The 25,693-nt window shown below is 48.0% G+C and overlaps 2 protein-coding genes across 4 annotated transcripts in view; one reads left to right on the top strand and one right to left on the bottom strand.

The window, feature by feature from the left end:
- KIF5A (kinesin family member 5A) overlaps window positions 1-5,350 on the bottom strand; it is a 37,238-nt gene extending 31,888 nt beyond the window's left edge. For both annotated transcript variants that reach the window (XM_023210668.2, XM_023210669.2), the window contains exon 1: window positions 4,867-5,350. In XM_023210668.2, the coding sequence (XP_023066436.1) occupies window positions 4,867-4,995 (129 nt within the window). In that variant the 5' untranslated portion in view covers window positions 4,996-5,350. The remainder of the gene's footprint in view (window positions 1-4,866) is intronic.
- A 2,587-nt stretch (window positions 5,351-7,937) lies between these two features.
- Window positions 7,938-25,691, top strand: DCTN2 (dynactin subunit 2). Of its 2 annotated transcripts, XM_023210698.2 has the most exons (15): window positions 7,938-8,242; window positions 9,159-9,227; window positions 17,287-17,292; window positions 20,013-20,109; window positions 20,313-20,374; window positions 20,702-20,800; window positions 21,409-21,569; window positions 21,764-21,908; window positions 22,554-22,619; window positions 22,835-22,873; window positions 23,049-23,126; window positions 23,216-23,287; window positions 23,535-23,637; window positions 23,748-23,839; window positions 25,078-25,691. In XM_023210698.2, the coding sequence occupies exons 1-15, from the start codon at window positions 8,207-8,209 to the stop codon at window positions 25,162-25,164; spliced, it is 1,212 nt and encodes a 403-aa protein (XP_023066466.1). In that variant the 5' UTR covers window positions 7,938-8,206; the 3' UTR covers window positions 25,165-25,691. The 2 variants fall into 2 exon arrangements, with proteins under 2 accessions (XP_023066466.1, XP_023066467.1); XM_023210699.2 differs by lacking the exon at window positions 17,287-17,292.
- The last annotated feature ends 2 nt before the right edge of the window (window positions 25,692-25,693 follow it).

Below are 25,693 nucleotides of genomic sequence, written 5' to 3'. Positions count from 1 at the left end.
TCCACTTTTCCTGCCTGTAGACATGGGAAGCACCACCAATATTTACAGATCTTATAACACACAATTACTCTGAACCAGACTGTAGTATGTTGTGGGAGGTTTCTTATCAGAATCTGGGGGAGTATATAGATAGTTAGCAAAAGCCATATCTGATGTTCCTCTCCCCTGCCACTGCCCGGGCCACTCCATGGACTGTGGATCACAACCTTGATCCAGATTTTCCTGAAGGCAGGGATTCCCTTTAAATCCCCAACACCAAACACAGTCCCTGGCCTATAGGATGCTGATGTAGTTTAGATGTTTGTCCCCTCCAAATCTCATGTTGACATTTGATCCCCAATGCTGGAGGCAGGGCATGGTGGGAAGTGCTTGGCTCAAGGAGGTAAATCCCTGATGAGTGGCTTGGTGCCTTCCCCATGGTAATGAGTGAGTTCTCGCTCTATGAGTTCATGTGAGAGCTGGCTGTTAAAAAGAGCTTGGCACCTCTTGCTTTCCCTCTTGTTCCCTCTCTTACCATGTGAGTCCTGCTCCCTCTTTGCCTCCCACCATGATTGGAAGCTTCCCGAGGCCCTCACCAGAGCAGATGCTGGTGCCATGCTTCTTGCACAGCCTGCAGAACTGTTAGCCAAATATATCTCTTTTCTTTATAAATTACCCAGCATGGGATAGCACCATATAGAGGACTATGACAGATGCACTTCATAAATACTTGTTGAATAAACATAGATGTTGACAAAGAACGGAGCAAGAAGATACTTGGGATCTGGAGGTTTGGATGAAACAATTAGTAAAAAGGAAAAGTATTACCCACTTCCCAATTTTGTCAAAGCTAGCTTGTGGGGATATAGCATATAAAATAGTGATAATATCTAACTCTTACTGAAGGTTTACTGTTTGTCTGCCATGTTACAAAGCAGTTTATATGCATTATCTCATTTAATGTTCACAGTAATCCTAGGACATAGATACTGTTATTATTCCCACTTTATAGATGATGAAACAGGCTCAAAGAGGTCAGGTAGCTTCCCCACAGTTGCATGGCTGAGAAATGGTAGAGCACAGTTTCAAATTCAAGCAATCTGATTCCAGACAAATCGATCCAAAGAACTGAAATGCCAACACTGTGTCAGAGCCTTATCAAGGCTTTTCCTTCCCCTCCTCCATATCTCCCCTCCTCACATTTGGGCATTTTTCCAAGTATTTCCAGACAGAACTAAAGCCTTTCATCACTTCCTTTTTCCAACCTCAATCCCATTTTCAGAAGCATGTAATTCTCCCATCCACCCTCTCTACCTCTAGGTAATCGAAGACTCTGTGAGTTGTTAATGAGAAATAGTCATAGAGTCTCTCCTCCTCTTAGGAATGTCCCTGAGATCCAATCTCTCTCCCACCCCCAGCAAAGTGCTCCTTACAGCCTTCTCTGAAGGGCCTCTCTTCAGAGTCCCACAGTCCAGGGTTCTTTGTTCTCCTTTAATCACACTCGGAGCCTCCTTGATGTCTCCTCTTCCATTTGTGTATCCCAGTACCTTTCTGTACTTTTCTATCATGTGTGCTGACTAAAGCTAATTGGGGCTGGGGGTTTAAGATCAGGGGTCCAAAGATGACCAACCTGTTCAACCCTCAGTACAGCACTTGGAATAAGCTGAACTTCAATTGCCAGGCCTGATTTCCATAGTGACACCCGTGGGGACTGTTGCCATGGTAATGCTGGAAAGACATTGGCCACTGTGAACGTTACTTCTCGTCTCCATTTTTCTTTATGAGACTCCTCCAAAGCAAGGGAGAGCCCTGCTCCCCACTTCAGATATCAAATCCCAGGCCACCCCAAACAATACTGATTCTGCTCCAATAACCCTGCAGGTCCCAACCTAGCTTTGTCAAGTGAGGTACACAATGGTCCTAGCTTCTTGCATTAAGAACCCACTTAACCATCGGGAGACCTGAGGGAGGTAGCTGTGTACACTTGAATGAAGGGGAAAGAGAAAGAGTGTGTGTGTACATATGTGTTTCTTCACTGTCATCCGTCTCACATCTGGTACAGATGCATCCACCCAGACAGCAGGCATTGGGACACTGCTGAGAAAGACCAAGGCAGAGGAAGACAGAGAGACACTTAAATGGGTCTGGCGAAAAAGTCACACTGGATTCTGAGTGTGCAAAAGCAAAACAAGATGGGCACCACATATAGACAGTGACCCAGACACCCTTCTACTATGACTCAGACCATTTACTTTGGCTAAGCCCCATCCCCCAGGTTCCTGGAAGAAGTCAGAGGAGTAGGGGAGAAAAAAGGCACACAGAGCTGTCTCTCCAGCTTATTCTCCTACCCTCTAACAAGCAGAACAAAGCCCATGAACAGAAGGGACTCTGAAGCTCAGCGCTAGCCGCAGTGCTGCAGAGGCGAAGGGGAGAGCAGTCACAGGAAGCAGTAGGGGCTGCACTGGGAAAGATTATCTCTCCCACCTTCACTCTTCCCGAACCTTCCCAGACATCCTGAAGCAGCCTCCTCCATTAATTCCTAAGCCAGCTCCCAACCCGGTGGGCTCCAAAGAGAGCTAGAGGAGAAAAGAGAAAAAGGAGTCGGAGTTTCCCTCCCTTATTGGGACCCTCAAGGGTCTCCTAAAAATCATGCCCCCTGTAGCCCTCATTCCCTAAATGATGAATGAATATTAAATCTGAAAAAGCAAACTCCAAAGATGTTGCCTGAGACAAAATGGCCCCCCGTAAGCATTTATCTTCAAGTGAGAGACTGACAGGGAGGGCTGGGGTGAGGGAAGATACGAGCAAATGAGACAAAGATACAGCCCTACAGATGCCAGGCAAAACAGACAAGGAAGATCCAGCAGTGGAGCTGAGATGGAATCTGAATTGGCAGGGGCCTTGGGCTTCTTTTCACCTCTCCTCCTTGCCCACCTCCCACTGTGTGTCTCTCCTGTTTAGCTGGGCTAACAACAGATCGACACCACACCCCTCTTCCCAACATCACCCCCTGCCCCATCCCACTACACCAGGATGGCCCAGAGAGCCTAAAGGAGTTGGTTCAGACTTACTGGAAAAACCTTCCAGAGCAAGGAAATAGGGCCTAAAAGTTCTGCCCCCCATCATCACCCCCCTCCTGTTTGCTAGCCTTTATGTCTCAAGGGGATCTTAAGCTCCAACTCTCACAACTAACGCTGGCTCTCCAGGACACTCTGAGAGGGGTCCTCCCGAGTTGATCCAGGAGTTGTTTTGTGGTTGGTTTGTTTTGTTTTGTTTTTAGCCCAGCCAGACTGAACAGTCTGCAGGGCCAGAGAGGTCCCTGAAGCAAAAAGAAACAGAGGCCCTCTCCATGTGACAAATACATACATACACACACACACACACACACAAACACAGAGAGAGAGAGAGAGACAAAAGCATCCATTTGAGTTAACAGTGTGGGTAAGGGTGCAAGGTGGTGACAGACTGGGGCCCTTGGAGACCAGTAAGCAGGTCTCCCCCAGGCATGTTTATTCAAAGTCCCATTCTCACTGACTCAGAAGGCCCAGACTTCCTCCCCTTCTTTCCTTCATTCCTTTAACAAGCATGTTTCCAGGTGCTCTGTGCCAAGCACTGTGGATAAAGATACATAAGAAGCACCTCTGACCTTGACTGCCCTCGTATATGCCCCTCCCTTCTCAAGCTAGTTTTCATTTCCTGGCCCAGCACCCCTCAAGCCCTACAGGACTCAACCCCAGATCTTTTCTCCCCACACACAGCCTGAGGTCCCTACCAACCTCAGGGGGGTGGGCAAGGCCTAGAATTTCCCTTTGGGCCATTACAGATAAAGGTGCAGAACAGAAACCTGGGTAGGCAATGTGATAGGAAGAGATAGGAGGTTTGCAGTCACAGATTTAGGTTCAGATCCATGGATTAATAGCATGACCTTGAGAGTGTTATTCAAGTTCTTTGGGCCTCAATTTCTGAATCTGTAAAATGGAAATATTGATACTACTTTCGAATGCTGTATCGGGGGTTAAATAATATACATAGAGTAACAGGCCCACTGTAAATATTAGTTCCCTTAAGATATCCTCCTTGGGTAGGGCTGTCATGATGAGGTAGAGCTGGACGGCTACTTTCTCTTGGATCCTCAAGAGAAAAGATGAATAAGCAAGTACTTACTAGGATCTCAGGGTTTGGGCATTTTTCTTTCAGGGGGTCAGCTGGGGAATCTGAAACCCTCTTCCTACTGTAACTGGGAACGAAAGGCAGACCTGACCTTAGGATTCCAGAGGCTCCCCCCAAGATTGGGTGTGGCATCAATGATTTCTTTCCCGGTAAACCCTGCATCAGACCTGTTCCCCCCAACACACACACAAAAATCCAGGCTATAACTACTTTAGGGAATGATGGAAGGTTTGGTCTTAGAGCCCACTTCCATCCACACTCTGCAGAGACCCTAGACCGCTCACCTCCCATCTAGTCTACCCAAAAGTCTTCCCCCTTACCTTCTTGGCAGGTGGGGGTAGAGATCTGAGACAATAACAAAGGAAAGATGCGCTTTCTCTTGGTGGGGCGGGAGGAGGGTGGAGAAGGGGAAGACATCAGAAAAACATGGAACTGGTTCTAACGGGTGGAGACGCTGCAGACAGCAGCAAAGGGGAGTTGAGTCTCCCGAAGGTAGGGAAGCAGCCCCCTGCCACTCTGCAGAGACTCAGCCGCTGGCCTGGTCAGGCCACACCCAGCCATCCTGATGCAGGGGAGAGGAGGGGCTGCGGGGAAGAGGATGAAGGATGAGCGGCGGGGAGGGGGCGCAGAGGGACCGGCAGAGACTAAGGTTCTGCGGGAGGCGGGGAGATTTAGCCACCCGCCCCCTCCCCGAATTCCCTCCTAGGCGACACTCACCCCAATAACGACGCTGTCGTCCCCTTGGAAAATGGGGATGAACTTGTCTCCCCGCAGAATCTCAGCCTGGTTTAGGGGCCGGAATCGGCAGAGCACCTTGATGCTACATTCGTTGTTGGTCTCCGCCATGGTGGTCGCCGGCGTGGAGCTGGAACACTTCTCGGGCTGCAGGGGTGGTGTGTGCTCCAGAGAAGAGGTCTCTCAGCTAAGACTGAGGCGGAGGACAGGTGCTCAGTCTCTGGGGGCAGAGTTGAGGGCGCCCGGGCGAAGCCTGGGGAGCAGGGCCGGGGCGCGCTGTCTCTCTCCTGCGGCAGCGGGATGCGGGAGACCTGGGCGTCTGGTCCTCTCGGGCGCGCTGCCTCTCCGCCCCTCGCGCTGCAGCGCCGCGCTGCGGGCCTGGGCGGGGCCGCGATGGAGGAGCGGGGGCGGGGCTCCCTCAGCTGGGGAGGCTGGCTCGACGTCAACCCCCGAAGGCTGGAACCTCACTGCTCCTCTCCTCCCTCCCCCATTCCTAACGTTCAGAGATAACCTTGCCCTCCACCCTTCCCCATCCAACTCACTGCATCCCACCCCTATACCCCCGATCTGTTTGTCCCTCCCTCAGACTCCACCCCCTGGAAGGGATAAGGAGACTGAGGTGGGCCTGTCGCCTGTGTAGCTAAAAGGGTCAGATCTCCCACTCCCTTTATTCCAGGGCATCCCCCAACCCGTCACAAGCCTCTCTCCAAACTGGGATCACACTTCTCATTCTCCCCCTACGCCCATCCCATGCCCCACACGCACGGAAGCTGGACTCCCAACCCCCTCAGCTTTCTGGGGGATCGCTGCCTGTACTCCTATGGAGGTGGGTGTCAGGGAGGAGTGTCATGGGAGGTTCTGGCTACTCCCTTCCCCTTCCACATCCAAAGGTGCACTCTACTGTCTCCCCAACGTACACAGCAGGTCCCCAGTTTCAGCGAAGATAAACTCCCATTCTGGGTTATGGGAATTCAAAAGCAGACACAATACTTATTTTTGTGTCATAGGTTGAGGATGGGATGATGGGTAGGAAACATTTTTGCAAGAGAAAGGGAGTCAGAAAGCAGTGAAGGAGGGGCAATGATGGGGATGGGGAAGGCCGAGAGACTTTGAAGTCTAAGGCAAACACCTGCATTTGGGTTTCAGGCAAATTCAGGTACCTATGGGAGTGTGTGTTTCCCGTCTCAGTAACCATTGGAGGATAGAGTCCCAATACTTCAGCCCCCTTCCCTGGCCAAAAAAAGAAAAAAAAGGTGTGGGGGAAGAAGAACGAAAGAAATGCCAAGCCCAGGGATTCCTTGTCCTTCCTCCCTTTGGGTCAGACTCCTGCTGCAGCCCCTGGAAAGAACCACCAAGAAGCTGGCCAAATTGATTTTTCTCCACGTCACAGGCCTCTGCTGGCCAACAGAGAGTTGGACTGCAGGAGTTGAGGTTCTAGGCAAAGGGGAAGGGCAGGGTGGATGGGAGAAGGAGGAGGAAAGGAAAGTTCAGCTCAGCAATTGTCTCATGAGTGGTTAAGGTCACTTAAACACTATGGGACAAAAGCAAGAGGTTGATAGCCTGGCCAGAAAAGACCTAACTACTCAGAACTCCGGGGGTTTCCCACGTTGGGGCTACACCTCTAACCCACCTTGAATCTTAAGAGAACTGAAAGAAAAGAGTCCAACATAATGAATGGGATAGGAAAGCGGTAGGACTATGGAGAAAGGGATAGAGGCTTGGGGAGGAGCCAGGAGAAAGAAAGACAAAGAGTTCCGAACTCAGGAACTCTCTAGTCACTTGGTTTGGCACAATTTCTAAGTGTTGCAGCATCCTGCAAGCTCAGGAAACATCCTGGGAAACATACCATCCTTGGGTCCCCAGGGCCTCCAAGGTGGCATCTTTAGTAAAGGGGTTTCAAAATGCCAGTCCATGGAGGGTCACTGGTCAGAGACAAAAGTTCACTGAGTATGCCCTCACCTCCAAAAGAACAATGGTGAGTTTTTTTTTTTAAATATAAAGCTGGATTTGATAAGTTTCCAAAGACTATCTTTTATTCTGAGTGTGTCCTTCCTGCTTTTCTACCAAGTAATGATTGTGACAGTAAACAGTAGGTTTTCTGTTTGTAATATACTTACTTGATAAGAAAGTAAATCTTCAAGGTTTGTAGTTGTTTTAATTTTATTGAACGATGAAATTTAAAAGTTTGAGAACGGGAGGTAAGAATGGTGAATAGGTACAAAAAATTAGAAAGCATAATAAGACCTACTATTTGATGGCACAATAGGGTGATTATAGTCAAGAATAACTCAATTGTACATTTTTAAATAACTTGAGTGTAATTGGATTATTTGTAACTTAAAGGATAAATGCTTGAGAGGATGGATACCCTCTTCTCCATGATGTGCTCATTTCACATTGCATGCCTGTATCAAAATATCTCACGTGTCCCATGAATACATACACCTACTGTGCTACTGTGTACACACAAAATTGAAAAAATTGAAAAATAAATAAAAGTCTGAGAACTATTAACAAAGTGGTTAAGAGCACAGAGAGTGTTCAGACAGACATGGAGACAGCATTTATCTATTTATGAACTTCAGATAAGATTGCCAGATTTGAAAAACAAAAAACAAAAACAGCATGCCCAGTTAAAGTTGAATTTCATATACATAATTATTTGGGGGTTAGTATACCCACACACACCCACACACACCACACACCACACACACACACCTACTTATTATCTAAAATGCAAATTATCTGAAAGCCCTTACTTGAGAAGATTGCCTAACTTTTTCATTCCTAACATACACTAAGCGTTTACTAAATTTTACTTCTTATTTTTATTTTGTTTTTATAATACACAGTATCAAGCAAACTTGTTGTTTTTGAAACCCTGGCTGTGTCACAATATGACTAACTGTATGATTTAATCTAGTCATTTTATTCCTGGGAGCCCAAAACAGGAATTATAAATGTTCTTTCACTGACTTGCTGAAATAGCTCTCCAAGGGTCGTTATTGTGGCTCCCCGCCCAAGCTCCGGTACACCAAAACTACACATCCCACAATCCTTGGCGGCGTCCCCTGGCCATTACCTCATTCCCTGGCCTCGTTCTCCCCAGTCCCGGCCTCTCCAGGGGTGTGGCAGCAGGGCTGTTCTCGCGACTTTTGCTTTACCCTTCTGCTGTGCTACTGCTGTCGCGAGACTTCCTGCTCATCTGCCGCTCCCTTTGCCGCCGCCTTAGCCCGGGACCCGAACCCAGCCTCTCCCCTTTCCGAACACCGGCCCCGGCTCCTCCGAGGCAACGGTCCCCCAGCCCCGTCTCGCCGCCGCCATGGCGGACCCTAAATACGCCGACCTTCCCGGCATTGTGAGTACAAGGCCGGCCCCGGCTTCCCAGGACCGCGCCCCCGACCTCCCAAGGACCCCCAACAGAAACCAGCCCGCGACCCCTCCCGCCTGCAGCCCATCCTCCGCCCAAGGGCTCCCGCGGCTCGTTCTCCGACCGGCCGCAGCACCCCCCGAACTCTTCTGACCCGACTGGGCCGGGCCGCCTGACGGCTCACCAGGCCCCCTTTACGGCAGTCGCCGGTAGCTCGGCGTACTCCGGGTACTGACCGCTTGTGCCCGAGTGTTTCCACCATCTGTGTCAGCGCCGCCCATGCCCCCGCCAAATCTCTCCATAAGACCCCCACATCCCTACCCCAGACACACACACCAGACCACTTAGCGATCACCTTCATCCTGACAAGGAAAAGGTTACCATGGCAGAACCCTCTTGTGCCAGATGGGGAGCTCTATCCTTGGGGGAACCTGTGCCCTCCCCCACCTCCCACTCCCATGACAATCCTGGCGTGTACCTTTTGTGCTGCCCTGCCTGCTTCTCAAGGTGCGGGTTGGGACACAGGACTTTGAGTACTAAGGTCCTGAGTCACTCTCGATCCTTGTGCCAGGGTAGTGGTGTACAGGGCCTAATTGGAGGATAGCCCTCACCTTCTTCGGCAGTGGTGATTGCCAAGGTCCTGCCCGCTTCTAGATTTAGGGTAATATCGTTGCTGTCACTTACACTCACCGTTTACTGACAGGTCCCAGTTGTCTCCGCTGTCATCCCTACCCCTTGAGACATGGGAATTGACATACTGTTGACTCACGGGACAGGTGGAGGAGAAAGGACAGAACCCTGGCATCACACCCTGCCTTCTCCGTTAGCTTATTCAAATGGAGTGGGGTAAGGGGTGTTGTGATGCTGGGTAGTGAGGTTGGGTGGTCACTGCTTCTACCTGCAGGCCAGGAATGAGCCAGATGTTTATGAAACCAGCGACCTACCTGAGGATGATCAAGCGGAGTTTGATGCGGTAAGAATGTGTGCTGCCACAGATTCCTGCGAACTCTGACCTTTCTCCCCTAGACAGGTCCTTCCCTTTCTCTGGGGAGCTACAGCAATAAGCGGGTATGCCAACCCCAGCCTGGGTGGTATATAGGTTGCAGGACTTGAAAAGACCTTGCTGGGCTTGCAGCCACCAATGAGCAACGGCAGGAGGGAGAGTCATGTCAGTGGAATTACAGCTAACAACATCTGTTTGCAAAGCCCTGATCCTTGGACCTTTTAAATAAAATTGAAATATCTCAAAACAGATTTGGGGCTAGTGACTTAGGCCCCTGGGTTCTAACCCATGGAAATGAATCATGAAGCCTGGGCACTTGTAATAAACTGCTACCGAGAACTAGACTTTGAAATATAGAGAAATACTTTTAAAATATGAATACCCAGTATCCACTGGGCAAGGAATTAAGAAAGTGATTCCAAGATTTTAGAGTAAAACAAATTTGAGGAAGAATTTCATATCTGCAGAGGTGAGATTGTGGTTGCAGTTTTAGATCTGAGAACTCTGAGGATGGAGTACTTAGGTGCGGACACATTTTAACTGTGAGGGGAAACACTTAGCATGGTTTATTGAATGTGTTCATTCTGTGTTTTTTTTGTGTGTGTGTGTGCAATGCAGAGGAAGAAATGTCACTGCCCCCAATGAGCCCCAGACTAATGGGGAATTAGGATACATATAGAAAACATATAGAAGGAAAAAAAAACAACAACAAAATTGAGTGAATGGAAATCAACATAGTAAAAACTCTGTGTAAGTGCCAAGGGGAGTGTTTATAGGATGTGTTTTAGGTTCTATTATTTCTGAAGAGAGCTGGGCTGGGATCACATTGGTGATGTGAGTTCTCAGTAAAGGTGTGTCCAAGAGTCATTGCAATATGCAGGCTCAGTTTGCTTGTCTGTAAGTCCTGTGGCTACTGTCTGTGGGGCTGGTTAGTTCTGGGGAATGCTGACTGCTGGCTTACAATGTATGGCTTGGCGTACTCACTTATTTCTTACTTGACCTCCCCCATGTGGAAGTGGTTCTTACATTGTGGGAAACACCTTCTCTGTCCCTTCTCCCAGTGGTGTGTTCCTTGTGGCTTCCGTATTTGCTGGCATGCCAATCTATCCCCCAAGCTTGAGTATCTTGGAGATAATGCAGATGATGTTGTTGCTCAAGGACCTGGGTGTGCACCTGTCACTCCAAGAGGCATCTTATAGGAAGCTGCCTCTGTCCTCACAGAATAGGAGTGTATACATTTGGTTCTCTGTGTTTATGGGTTCTAAACCCATGGATTCAACCAACCATGAATGGAAAATATTTTTTAAAAATAAAAAACAGGCCTGATGCTGTGGCTCATACCTATAATCCCAGCACTTTGGGAGGCTGAGGCAGGTAGATCATTTGAGGTCAGGAGTTCGAGACCCTGTCTCAACTAAAAAATACAAAAATTAGCAAGGCGTGGTGGCGAGCACTTACAGTCCCAGCTACTAGGGAGGCTGAGGCAGGAGAATTGCTTGAACCCAGGAAGTGGAGGTTGCAGTGAGCCGAGATTGCGCCACTGCGCCCCAGCCTGGGCAACAGCAAGACTCTATCTCAAAAAAAAAACCATTACAACAATAAAAAGAATACAATGAGGCCGGGCGCGGTGGCTCAAGCCTGTAATCCCAGCACTTTGGGAGGCCGAGACGGGCGGATCACGAGGTCAGGAGATCGAGACCATCCTGGCTAACACGGTGAAACCTCGTCTCTACTAAAAATACAAAAACTAGCCGGGTGAGGTGGCGGGCGCCTGTAGTCCCAGCTACTCGGGAGGCTGAGGCAGGAGAATGGCAGGAACCCGGGGGGCGGAGCTTGCAGTGAGCTGAGATCCGGCCACTGCACTCTAGCCTGGGCAACAGAGCGAGACTCCGCCTCAAAAAAAAAAAAAAAAAAATACAATGAGATCACTTGGACACAGGAAAGGAAGCATCACACACTGGGTCCTATTGTGGGGAGGTGGGAGGGGGAAGGGATAGCATTAGGAGATATTACATTTACCTAATGTAAATGATGAGTTAATGGGTGCAGCACACCAACATGGCACTTGTATATATATGTAACAAACCTGCATGTTGTGCACATGTACCCTAGAACTTAAAGTATAAAAAAAAAAAAGAATACAAAATTTAAAAACACAATATAACAACTATTTACATAGCATTTACATTGTACTAGGTATTTTAAGTAATCTAGATATGATTTAAAGTATACAAGAGGATGTGTAGGCTATATGCAGATACTGTGCCAGTTTATACAGAAGATGTGAACATACGTAGATTTTGGTATCAAGGGAGGTCCTGCAGCCAGTCTCCCACAGTTGCCAAGGGATAGCTGTATGCTGAGAACTTTACTGCACTACCACAGTTCCGACTATTCAACTTAGGCTTAGGCTTCTGCCCTTCATGGTGAGATAACGAATAGAATTCTTTCCTTTTGTCGCTGACTGTGATACAAACAGGTAGTTTCACAGTAATCCCCTTTCTAAACAAAAAAAAAAAATATATTGTCATTCCTGTTTGAAGATACTGGGATATCTCTTAATAAAAAGGAGATGACACCCATTCCAGGTGTGGAAGAACCTGACTGTGCAGCTCTGAATGGCTGTTTCTCCCCCAAAGCCTGAACAGCCTATTTTAGTAGCATCTAGTGGGGTGGCTGATGAGGAGAGGATACCGTGAGTGTTCATTTCCTGTGGCATATTGCCCAGGGTGCCAGTATAGAAGTACATATGAGCTGAATGGCAAATAGAAGAAGAGTCTAATTGTTTCTGTCACCTAAAGCTCAGCTAAGTGACTCTCTGTCACTAGGGAGGAATGGGGTGGGCAGACCTTCAGCCGCTTCAGGAGCCCTAAGAGCCAAGATGTTTCCTGATGTCAGCTAATGTCTCTGGCCCCGGCATGTCCCTATGGGGCTTGCAGCTTTCGGGAAGTCAGCTGAGTAATGGCTCTGCTGCTGCTTTTAATACTGACGTAAATATGCAATTTGAGGAGCAGTGAATTGTATGCTTAGATAATCTAGAAATGTCATGTCCATGAGGCCTGGGATCTCACCAGCAGCCTGTCTGTTTCCTGCCTACCTGCCCAAGACCTAGTATGAGTGACAGTGCACATGACCTGTCTTGTGGCTGAACCATGAGATTTTCAGTCACCTTTTTTTGTGTGTTTTTTTGAGATGGAGTCTCACTCTGTCTCCAGGGTGGAATGCGGTGGTGTGATCTTGGCTCACCGCAAGCTCCACCTCCCGGGTTCACACCATTCTCCTGCCTCAGCCTCCCAAGTAGCTGGGACTACAGACGCCCACCACCATGCCTGGCTAATTTTTTTGTATTTTTAGTAGAGATGGGGTTTCACCATGTTAGCCAGGATGGTCTCGATCTCCTGACCTCGTGATCCACCTGCATTGGCTTCCCAAAGTGCTGGGATTACAGGTGTGAGCCACCGTGTCCAGCCTCAGTCACCTTCTTAACCCCTGACAACAGCATTCTCTGCCTTAATCTTCAGATTATTTTCAACTTTAATTTTCTCAGTTTTTAAAGTAGGTAAGATATGCACAGGGAACAGAGGATTCAAGGCTAAGTAGTAAAAAATCTGCCTCCCACCCCTGCCTACCACCACTCAGTTCTCTTCCCTAGAGACAACCAATATGGACAGCCTCTTGTGGAACCTTTCAGGGGGTCTCCAGATTTCTTTCTGTTTTTTGAGACAGAGTCTCACTCTTTCCCCCAGGCCAGAGGGCAGTGGCACAATCTTGGCTCACTGCAACCTTTGCCTCCCCAGTTCAAGTGATTCTCCTGCCTCAGCCTCCCGAGTAGCTGGAATTACAGGCATGCGCCACCACATCTGGCTAACTTTTTGTATTTTTAGTAGAGATGGGGTTTCACCATGTTGACCATGCTGGTCTCGAACTCCTGGCCTCAAGTGATCCAGCCATTTTGGCCTCCCAAAGTGCTGGGATTACAGGCGTGAGCTACCATGCCAGCCAGGTCTCCAGATTTCTGTCTAAAGGAATAGTCAAGTTGTGTCGACCCCACTGCTCCATAACTTTCTTCCTCGGATTCCTCCACTGTGGAAGAAATTGGGCTACTGAAGGAAAAATGTCCTCAGACATCCCTTAAAGATTTAAATTGCTAATTTAACTTAAACATAAACATTTTCTGATTCCCATAGTGGGGAGGATGGGGGAGGAAAGCATAAAAGATTTAAAGTTTGCTACAGATGATCCTGAATTTTTTTTTTTTTTTATTTTTTTCGAGATGGAATTTCACTCTTTTTGCCCAGGCTGGAGTGCAATGGCATGATCTTGGCTCACTGCAACCTCCACCTCCCGAGTTCAAGAGATTCTCCTGCCTCAGCCTCCCGAGTAGCTGGAATTAAAGGTGTCCATCACCACACCCGGCTATCTTTTTGTGTTTTTAGTAGAGACAGGGTTTCACCATGTTGGCTAGGCTGGTCTCGAACCCCTGACCTCAGGTGATCCACCCACCTCGGCCTCCCAGAGTGCTGGGATTACAAGCATGAGCCAACCGTGCCTAGCCAATCCTGATTTTTCTACTATCCCTTTGAAACAATTTTATTAGGAAGTAAAATCTTCTAGAACCAGGAAAGTGTGCAGGCTGTAGCCCTTTCCTCCTCAATCTGGGAAGATCTCTTTGCACTTCAGACACTGCCAGGTTAATTGGGGCAATAGGCTTGCTTGGAGATTTTTCTTAAAATGTTTGGAAAACTAATTCCCAAATAGAATTCCACCCACACACACCCCCACTCTAACCCCGGGGCCCACCGCCTGTCTTGGGTCAGTAAGGCTTTCTGCTAATGGCTTTTGAACTGCTGGAATAAGGGAAGTAAATTAAGAAAAATCTCATTAGAAACAATTTAGCTTCTCTCTTTATGGCCTAACTACCCCCAGTAAAAGGGGGAAAAATGACCTAGCCATAGTTTGAGGTGGCCCTGGCAGAGGCTTCATTTCTCCAAAAGGTAGATATTACTGGACACTCCTGAGATGAGAAACAGTAGGTCTCTTCCTTACAGTTTAGAAGATCCTGGAGTATGCTTGATTGTGTTCATTGACTGTTGGCACACTTGAACTTACCTGAGTTTTTCCTAATGCTTCCCCCATCCTCCCTCCTCACCACCTTGCCTGGACACTAGTTTGCACAAGTAAGACCATTCAATGCTTCTTCTCTGCATGTTTTTTTCATCTGCCATCTCGCATGCAATGCTCTGCCACTGTGCTATTGTTGTAGCTAATCGTTTTAAATTCCAGTGAGTCCCTGGCTGGGTCACTGAGGGTCCTGCTGGCCTTATGTTTAAAGATCATTAATCAAGGGTTAGAAACAGCTATGATCCATGAATCATTGTCTCTTCCCCTTGTGAGGTCTGCAGAGTAAAACTGTCCAATGGAGGATGGGATAGAAGCATGGAGGCTATAAATGCTTTTGAACATGAGGCATTTAGGGGCTGGAGTTAGAAGAGAATTGCCTTTCTCCTCCTCAGACTAAGATCAAATGAAGATATTTTTTATGGAATGACTTTTAGCTATTCTAGACAAGGATAGAGAACAAAAGGGATGACAGCCACAGTCCTTAGTTCTTGGCTGTATGTGGATTATCTCTGGGAAAAACTCATTTTAATATTCCCCTATGCTAGGTCTTCAGATAAATGTAAATGGGATCAGAAGGAGGTTTATATGCAATTGTAAGATAATAACTTGGATTATTTGTGCTTTTGTGAGTCTTTCTGTTTCTGCACCCCTCCTTTTGCAGTGGATGGATGGATGGTCAGCAATATATTGATCCATCCCGGACAGTTTTACTCTACAGCTCTGTCCATCTTCCTTGTCATCATGGTTTTGAAGTCCCCTGGCTGCAGTGTTGGCGGATAGCCTGAATAGGCTCAGAGAATAGCAGTGGCCACTTTCCCTGTCTGATTTAGAACCTCAGGTCTTGCCCTCTGAGGCATAGCCACTTAGCCAAACAGCCCTGGGGGGTCTGGGAGTCTGTTAGTGAAAGAGACTGGGAGTCACATACTAGGTAAGCTGGCACCCGGGATCAGGGCACTTGAAATCTTCCAATCAAGGTGACTAGTACTACTGCAGGTTATGCAGGAATCATGCCTAAAATCTCATCATCCTTCAACTCACCCATAGGACAGACCTGGAGGTGGTATATACTATCTGCAAACTAATATACCACTTTTCCTTTTCTTTGATTTTCTGTCCTCCCTATTCTGCCCAGTTCACTTGGTTTGAACTTGAGTTTATGGCCCATTGTCTTCTCTCTCTCCTTGAGTTTCTCCCAAGCTGGTTTTAGCTTGATGGGACAAATCAGAGAAAGATATAGTGTGTGTACTTCTCCTTTGTGTTTGCATGTGTGCACCTATGGGTGCTTATGCCCACTCTATGCAGAGACATCCCAGCCTCGACCACAGGACAGGACCTGGAGCCACCTCTACCCTGAACTGAAAGAGTAATCTTTTTTTTTTTGAGACAGAGTCTCACTCTGTCGCCCAGGCCAGAGTGCAGTGGCATGATCTCGGCTCACTACAACCTCCGCCTCCTGGGTTCAACTGCAACCTCCACCTCCCGGGTTCACATGATTCTCCTGTCTTAGCCTCCCGAGTAGCTGGGATTATAGGCGCCCACCACCACGCCTGGCTAATTTTGTATTTTTAGTAGAGATGGGGTTTCACCATGGTGGCCAGGCTGGTCTCAAACTCCTGACCTCAAGTGATCCACCCGCCTCGGCCTCCCAAAGTGCTGGGATTACAGACGTGAAACACTGTGCCTGGCGGAAAGAGGAATCTTGGCTGGGACCCTAGCATCATCTAGGGAATGGAGAGGTTGTGGGTCAGAGGTATCTGGATGAAATACTGGTGAAAGGAAGCACTTGTTTTTAATCCCACCATGTTTTTTCATATGCACACAACCATTCTCAACCTTCCATACTTCCATCTACCCATCAGCAGAGCTCCTAGAAAGGCAGGGCATACCACTGGATATCCCCTCCTGGCAGTTCTAAACCAGCCTTGCCTGGAAGTGGGAGCCTTATCTATGTTGCCCAGACTCAAATAAGGCCTCTTGGAAATACTCTCACCCTTCCCCCTTGTCTACCCTCCAACCCCTGTGAATCTTGTGAACAGAGGGTTGAAGAAACATGTTCTGCACATGCGCTGGTAGCTGTGAATCTTGGTGTCCCCTGGACCCATCATGGCAGAATTGCTCTGGATCCCTCGGAGCTGCGGGGTGAGTTATCAACCACTCAAGGTGGAGGCAAACATGCCAGGCTGCGTGAGGGACCAGGAGTAGCCCTGCCTCTTCCCTTGCAGGAGGAAATGAGAATGGATCTATACTTAGGTATTTCATCATTCCTTAAACTCACCATCTGTACCTGACATATTTTGTTCTGTCTCACCTAAAGTCTTATCAGACTTCCTACCTGATCGCTCTCATTGCGACTGATTCTGCCATCCAAATGTCTGATTTTTCACAGCTAGAGAAACCAAGAGATAGGAAGACAAGGGCCATGAACTGAGAAGGGGAACTCCTCTCCTGAGAATTATTGACCCTCTATCAGCTACAAGTCCTAAGAATCTCTTAACTTCTGCTTCATCTTCTGCCATTTCTGATAGCTTCCCCGCCACCTCAGCCTTCTCTCCCCAGTTTCCTATTCCATGCCACTGGCTTGTAACATCTAACTCCTAGTTTTCAGATGATCCTAAACTGCTGCTGTTAATGGCAACGCTTCATGACATCCTCACCACCAGAGGGAAAAGGGTCTCATGCTGTTCTTTCTCTTGGGGTATATGGTGACCCCAGCTGAAATTTCTTGGCCCCTAAATTTCACTAGGCTCCCCTGGGGCCCTGTGGTGCAGTGTGTTTGAAGACTGTCATGTAGTGCATGTGACAATTTGCTAATAACAATTTTGTCTTTTTTTTCCCTCCCTCATCCCCATTCCCCCACTCCCTTTCCTTTTAACTCTTTTGATTTTCTCACCTCTGGGGAAACCACAAGGAGCTGGTAAGAAGCCTGACCTTTCATCTGCTTTTTAACGGGGTGTGCTATGATGAGCAGTTGTTTCTCTGTCCTTTAGACTCTACTAAATCTTTCGTTCCTCTATTCAGTCCCACACCCAGCCTTCTCCTATCTCACAAGTCACTGTAATTATACTGCCCCCAACTCATGCCCCAGATCTTCAAGACACTGCTGGAGTAGGTGCTACTGGAGGACTAGAGTGTGCCCCCAGGCCACAGCCTTGGAGAGGCTTTAGAAGATGCCAGCACCAGGTAGCCCAACTGGCCCAGGACACTCTCCTATAGCAGGAATGAAAATGCTGTCTGTCCCTGTGACTGTCCAGAACCTCTGAGACTCACCGTCTGTGTGTTGACCCTCTTTTACTCCCTGCTTTCACTACTTAGGAACATAAATAAGAAAGTAGGTTCCCATCTGCATAGTGCCCGCCCATAATAAGGGCTTAACAAATGGTAGCTCTGATTAATTTTTTTCCTGGGTCTGTAGGTTATGCCTCCCATTCCTCTTTTTTAAGAGGATTAAACAAAAGAGGATGGGTGGGATTGGCCTGGATTGGGGCTTTCACAGGGAGAAGTGGCATATTCCTGAGTATGAACTTCAGAGAAGATGGTTGTCTATCCTTAGCCTGAGCTCTTCTCAGTTGATAAGAGGCCAGAGACCACACAGCTATTAGATGGGTGGGTGTTCTGGCCATAACATTTCAGAACAGGTTAAAGAGATAATCACTGGGGACTCAAATGTCTCTTCCCCCGGGCACTGGCATATGGGACATTGAGTCCTTTTGTTTTCCCTTGATCTATAGCTCTTGCCCCTTTGCCCAGTAATTCCCTGAGGAAGACGTAAAGATCAAAGTTGATAATTTGTCCTTTCCCCCTTCTTCCCTTATTTTTAAAGCTGCCACCCACACTGATTCCTGTTCTGACTAATAGAGCAGAAATGAAGGAAGGAGCTTCCTTCTGTCTGCTTTTCTTTCTCAATGATGTCCCACCATGTCCCCCTCACACCCTTTCCCCACATACGTACACAGAGGCAGAGGTTCTCAGTCCTGGCTGTAGGTTAGAATCACCTGGATATCTGGCCCTACCCCAGATTAGAATCTCTAGAAGTGGGCCCAGGCCTTTTTCTTTTTTTTTTTTTTTTTTCTTTTCTCTCTCTTTTCCTTTTCTTTTTTTTTTTTTTTTTTTTTTTGAGACAGGGTCTCACTCTGTTGCCCAGGCTGGAGTGCAGTGGCATGATCTCTGCTCACTGCAACCTCCACCTGCCAGGCTCAAGTGACCCTTCCACCTCAGCCTCCTGAGTAGCTGGGACCACAGGCATGTGCCACAATACCCAGCTATTTTATATTTTTTATAGAGATAGGATTTCCCTATGTTGCCCAGGCTGGTCTTGAACTCCTGAGATCCACCCGCCTTGGCCGAACTTTGGGAAGCTGAGGCAGGTGGATCACTTGGACCCGAATTCCAAGTGATCCACCCGCCTCGGCCTCCCAAAGTGCTGAGACTATAGACAGGCTTGAGCTGCCATTGCCTGGCTGTCTCTTAAAAAAAAAAAAAAAAAAAAAAATTTCTAAGTGATTCTAACATGCAGCCTGGGGTGAGAACCATTGTTCTAGGTGAAAGACGGAAGGTTCATTTTGCCTTCCTCCTGTAGATGGTGGAAATGTCATCCCCAACAGAAAAGGACTCCTGGGTCTCCCTTCTACTTCCATCAGTACTCTGTTGGGAGCTGTCAGGCTTCTGACAATTGAAAAAGGGACATGCAGTCAGGAGTGCTTGGTGTAGTCTTGCTGTTGTCACTGGAATCTGAACAGCATGTAGATATCTAGTAAGGAGGGAACCTCTCTGCTTCAGTTTCTAGGGTGAAGTCTCTTTTACCACCTACTGTGTCCCCTGTTTTTGGAAGAACTTCAGTGCTTAAAGCACGGCAGAGGAGTCAGGGAGAAAAATCAGATGCTGCAGCATCTCTGAAGAGATGCTGGGCTATCTCCATTTCAGAGCTTACATGTGGCTCTTGCCCATGGCTACTCTTGGCAAGCAGATATTGCCTGTGTTACTTGCTTCTGAGATGTCCCATAAAGATAATCCAGTAAGCCCTTGCCCCTTCTCCCTATTCCTGAATTTGCTGGCCTCTTGGCAGCCTGGAAATCAGGCTTCTGATCAGGCCCTCTGTTGGCCTTCTTTTTGTACTAAGAGCTTGTGTCTTACCTTCAGCAGGTTTAAAGTCCTAGTATTCACACTCAGGGTTAGTGTCTTGATTATCTGCCTTCTCTCCTCTTTCCTTCTAGCAAGGATAGGAGGTTAGCATTAAAATGAACTTGCTCAGCGGGCAAGGAGATTTACTTTTGGGAGGGGGAGGTTAAAAGAGGTCAGGTTGGTTTCTTGCCTTGAGTGCATGGTGTGTGCCAGACAACTGGGAGGGGTAGGGTGGGGGGATGGGAAGGCTTATGTACAGAGAGGGTGGGGAGGTTATGCTCCCTCTGTTCCCAGTTGAATGAGGGTGTTAATATTTATACAACTGAGGCTCCAAATTTACCGGGAAACTTCAGTTTCCTAGGTTGAGCCTGGGTAGGCACCTTGGAATAGAGCCACCCTTCTTTCCCCTTGGACAGGTAGGGCCCAGTCACCTAATGGTTTGGGGATTTTGTGGGGTAGAGTAAGTTCTAGAGTGGGAATGAGTCTGTCCGCGTCCTAAACTCCCTGTTCTTGCAGGAGGAGCTGACAAGCACAAGTGTGGAACACATCATTGTCAATCCTAATGCTGCCTATGACAAGTTCAAGGACAAGAGAGTGGGGACAAAGGGACTTGGTGAGACTGGACTGGAAGTTGGGTGGGGGGAAGACTGGAGGGTAAGCATGAGAAGTGGTTTCCTGTCCTAAGGTCTTAGTGACTTGTGCTCGGGGGAAGGGGTCCCTCATGGAGATCTTTTATGGAAGCCCTGACAGTCACCTAAGACCATGACTGCCTTGGGCCTAGATCAGGTCTTCAGTTCCATCTTCTTTTCTTGGCAGATTTCTCAGATCGTATTGGAAAAACCAAGAGGACAGGATATGAATCTGGAGAATATGAGATGGTTTGTTGTGTGTGTGTGTGTTGATGGGAATGGTGTAGTGACCCTATCTAGCAGACATGTAGTAGGGAGATCAAGGGATACAGGTGGGATTCTGTTTCTCCTCTGTTCCTGAGGAAGCAGCAGGATGCAGCCAGGGAACCTCTGCCCCACTGCTGTTTGTTCTGGAGAGCCTCCAGCCCTCTGGCTATCCTCAGTTCTTTGGTACTAGGGTGTTGTGGATTCTCAATTGGATATGATACCTTTATGACTTAGGCCCAGGGTGTGGATGAATTCTTGAGGCTCCCTATAATGAGATGTATAACATTACCCTCTGTGCTTGCTCTCTAGCTTGGAGAGGGTCTGGGAGTGAAGGAGACACCCCAGCAAAAGTACCAGCGCCTACTACATGAGGTCCAAGAGCTGACAACTGAAGTTGAAAAAATCAAGGTAACCACAAACTCTCTTCTCCCCTCTCTGTTGTGACTTACACAGTAGAGGAAGACCTCAAGCAAGAAGAGAAAGATTCCCTGCCTGGCCGGGCACGGTGGTCACGCCTGTAATCCTACCACTTTGGGAGGCCAAGGCGGGCAGATCACCTGAGGTCAGGAGTTCAAGACCAGCCAGGCCAACATGAGGAAGCCCCATCTGTACTAAAAAAATACAAAAAATTAGCCAGGCGTGGCAGCGCATGCCTGTAATCCCAGCTACTCGGGAGGCTAAGGCAGGAGAGTTGCTTGAACTCAGGAGGTGGAGGTTGCAGTGAGCTGAGATCATGCCACTGCACTCCAACCTGGGCAACAGAGCGATACTGCATCTCAAAAAACAAAAGAAAGATAGAAAGATTCCTTAAGCTCCTCGATAAAGGGGCTAAGGTTTCCAGAATTTAGAAATATGCATCCATCTGTATGCAGTGCAACATAAAGGTGGTCAGTCTGTCACGCTAAAAACCATCCCAGTGACCTCCAGCTACAACTACCTGTAAAGGGCTTGACCTGTTTTTTTTTGCTTTTTGATTCATTCTTGCCATCCCCCGATTCTACCTTTTTTCACACTAGACGACAGTGAAGGAGTCAGCCACAGAGGAGAAGCTGACCCCTGTGGTGCTGGCTAAACAGCTGGCAGCCCTGAAGCAGCAGCTGGTTGCTTCCCACCTGGAGAAGCTGCTGGGACCAGATGCTGCAATCAACCTTACCGACCCTGATGGCGCCCTGGCTAAGTGGGTACCCTACTTTGTTGAAAAATCATTGCTGATTGGGGTTGTAGATGGACTCAGCCAGCTACTGACAGGGGTGCTAAGTGGCAGAGAAGTGGCCTAGATGTTTCTTAGTGCTGATTATGAGCCAAAAGTGAGGGAGAGTGACTGACCCTTTTCCTTCCAGTCATGATATTATTACTCTGTCTCCTAACTAGGCGCCTACTGCTGCAGCTGGAAGCAACGAAGAACAGCAAAAGTGGCTCAGGGGGAAAAACCACTGGGACCCCCCCAGATAGCAGCCTTGTCACTTATGAACTACACTCTCGGCCTGAGCAGGACAAGTTCTCTCAAGCTGCCAAAGTAAGTGTGGATACAGTGTTGGTTGGGAAACCAAGGGGAGACGTGGCCCTAGAGATTTTCCTGTCTCTTTCCAAGGAGAGGGTGCTGGGAAGGCTTCTGATTCCTCTGATTCCTCTTGATTCCTCTTCTGATTCCTCATTCTCTATGTTTCTTTCTTTTCTTTTTTTTTTTTTTTTCCGAGACACAGTCTTGCTCTGTCGCCCAGGCTGGTATGCAGTGGGGCTATCTCAGCTCACTGCAAGCTCCGCCTCCCAGGTTCACACCATTCTCCTGCCTCAGCCTCCCGAGTAGCTGGGACTACAGGCGCCCGCCACCACGCTGGGTTAATTTTTTGTATTTTTAGTGGAGACGGGGTTTCACCGTGTTAGCCAGGATGGTCTCGATCTCCTGACCTCGTGATCCGCCCACCTCGGCCTCCCAAAGTGGTGGGATTACAGGCGTGAGCCGCTTTACCTGGCCTCATTCTCTATGTTTCCCTTGCCCATCTACCTTCGGTTAGGATTTTAAGATTGTGGCTAGGTATGTGTTCCAGGGAAAGGAGTCCCTTGGGGTGGCAAGTGGCACGCAGAGTAGAACAGGATCGTATTCCTCCCACTGCAGCAGCAGGGAAGCAGACGGCAAATCTCACCTCCTTCCTCCCACTAGGTTGCAGAACTTGAAAAGCGCCTGACAGAGCTGGAGGCAGCTGTACGTTGTGATCAGGATGCTCAGGTCAGGTGTTCTCCTGTACATAATCTGAGCCTTAGACCCTGCAACTCTAGGCCTTAAGGTCTACAACATTCCACATAAGCCTGGGAGGAGTCATCAAAGGGCTTCAGTTACAGAGATCAGCTAGTGGGTTCCCAGCTAGAACCAGGAAAGATGGGAGAAGATGATAATCATGGAGATATAAGGACCACTGACTTCTTCCCTCCCTTTCCCACCAGAATCCCCTTTCTGCAGGTCTACAGGGAGCCTGTCTCATGGTGAGTTTGGAAGAAACTGGAGTGTTTGGATTACAGAGGGGATAATTGGGATTGGGTTTGCTTTGAGGATTATTTTTGAGTTTGTAGCTATGTATTAATTTAGTGAAATTTGGGAGGCCTCTTCCTAGTCTGATCCTTTCCTCTTCATGATGTTTGTCCCAACTCCCATCCCCAGGAGACTGTAGAGCTGTTGCAAGCAAAGGTGAGCGCCCTGGACCTTGCAGTTTTGGATCAAGTAGAGGCTCGGCTACAGGTATTAAATGGAGGGAAAATTAAATTATGGATAGCTTGGGACTTTGGAAGCCCTGGATGCCCTATCAACCTTAAAATCTGTGTTTTCAGAGTGTCCTGGGAAAGGTGAACGAGATTGCCAAGCATAAAACCTCTGTGGAAGATGCAGATACACAAAGCAAGGTCAGGAAGACACCTTTCCCATCTCCTTTCCACTCCCTCAGGTTCTCCGAGTGGCAGTGTCAAAGCATGAGAACACACTTGACTCCTCAGGTCCCCATCTTCATTAAGCTCTTATCAGCTGGGAAAGTCAGGGCAGTGCTTCCCTCTGCCCACTTGATCCTTTTCCCCACTATGGTGAAGTAGCAGTCTGTGCTTACTGACCTGGCTGCCTCAGCCATTCCCTGTGGGCCCTATTGTGTCCCTTCAGGTGCACCAGCTATATGAAACTATACAGCGCTGGAGCCCCATTGCCTCCACCCTCCCTGAGCTGGTGCAGAGACTTGTCACCATCAAGCAGCTGCACGAGCAAGGTGGGAGGCCAGCTGCCAGGAGTGCTAAGAGAAGTTGAAAAATGGGCAACTTTTGGTCCCCTCCCTCATCTTGGATTCTAGTCTCAACCATACTTTTCTTACTTTTGTAGCCATGCAGTTTGGTCAGCTCCTGACACACTTGGATACCACCCAGCAGATGATTGCTAATTCCCTGAAGGACAATACCACCCTCTTGACCCAGGTGTGTGCCCCTTTGTTGATCTGCCTCCTTTTTCTAGCACGTACATACTAGGTTCTCTAGTGTTACAGGGTTCTGCCGTAGCCTATTTTGTAGCATAGTGTTGTGGCAGGGGGTTGGTCTGGAGACTCCATCATGTTTTCAATGTGAAGGCCCTTCGACAACCTGTGAACCTCCATCTTTCCATTTGGGAAATTATACCTCCCTCAGAGTTATATAGATGAGATGAAATAATATGGGCAAATTGTTAGGGGCTAGTGAACACGTTTTCTTATAAAACCCAACTCTTTCCCTCTGTCGTCTCAGCTTTACTCTCCCTGATAAGCACAGTACACTGGAAGGAATCTGGGCTTTGAAGTTAGAAGCCAGGCCCTAAGCTGGTTCTGTTGCTTCCTTTCTGACCCTGGACAATGAGCCTCACCTAGTTCCTTCATTCTTTTAGTAATGCCTGGCACACAGCAAGTCCACAATTTCTTTTTATTATTTTATTTTTTATTTTTAAGACAAGAGTTTCGCTTTGTCGCCCAGGCTGGAGTGCAGTGGCACGATCTCAGTTCACTGCAGCCTCCACCTCCCAGACTCAAGCGATTCTCCTGACTCAGCCTATTGAGTAGCTGGGATTACAGGCACACACCACCACACCTAATTTTTGTTTTTTTTAGTAGAGATGGGGTTTCACCATGTTGTCCAGGGTGGTCTCAAACTCCTGACCTCAAGTGATCCACCCGCCTCGGCCTCCCAAAGTGCTGGGATTACAGGTGTGAGCCACTGCACCTGGCCGCAAGTCCACAATTTCTGTTGGAGGCACTATTCTCAGTGCTGGAAGGAGCATTAAAGTCGAGAGACCAGCATCAATCACAGGATCACTGAGATAAATGAAAAAATATATAAAGGACTTAGAATAATACCCTCTTTCTCCAGAGTAGTTTTCTAACATTTTGAACTAGTGAAACGCTCATTTCAACAAAATCTTATTTAGCTCTCATTGCATAAAACAGATTTTAAAAAACTGTTCTGGTTGAAGTCAGGATGGGAATTCTCAAGAGTCCTGCCTGCTTGGCACACCTAGAGCTTGGTCTGTGGTACTCTTTAAGGGTAGCTTGAAAATTGGTGCTATAAACATCCCCTGTGGCCCACAAACTGCTTCCATTTCTTGTCTTCTCTCAGAGAATTCCTTCAGGTCCTCATCCAGTTAAGCATCTCGACCTGACAAAGAGTAAAACCTCTCTACCACTTTGTAGGTGCAGACAACTATGCGTGAAAACCTGGCCACAGTTGAGGGGAACTTTGCCAGCATTGATGAACGGATGAAGAAGCTGGGAAAGTGAGCACATTTGGGAGCTGGAGAACAGGGGTAATCCCTACCCCTGTGAACTGTTAACAGCTTACATAGGGTTTCCCCTTTACTATAACTCTAGCATCCCCATCCCATTTGACACTGGGGGCAAGGGTTCTTCTTGCATGTGGGGTTTATACCCCTCCCCTGATGAATAGAGTGGTAGCTAGGGGTTGGTTATTAGAAGGTGGTCTCCCCTCAGGCCTGGGGGATAAGGACGTGGGCCCAGCCACATGCCAGCTCGTGTCCAATACTGCTTTGCCTGGTGTGGGGAAGGATTGGGTCTTGTCCTCCAACACAGCTTCTGTGGCTGACTGTAATACTGTACAACTGTTTCTGACCATTAAATGCTGTTGTACTCTGTGTGGCCTCTGCTGTGTTTCCTGGGGAGGAAGCAGCACTAGGACATAGGCATTCATCATAACAGGCAGTCTAAGCCACTCTATACTACAACAGATGGATTTAAATTGTAACCTGTTCTTACCAAAGAACTAAATAAAAAATGAGTACAGAGCCAGAGC

The sequence above is a fragment of the Piliocolobus tephrosceles genome, chromosome 10, assembly GCF_002776525.5.
Source record: "Piliocolobus tephrosceles isolate RC106 chromosome 10, ASM277652v3, whole genome shotgun sequence".
Taxonomy (NCBI): Eukaryota; Metazoa; Chordata; class Mammalia; order Primates; family Cercopithecidae; genus Piliocolobus; species Piliocolobus tephrosceles.
This window is presented reverse-complemented; position numbering and strand designations above follow the sequence as displayed.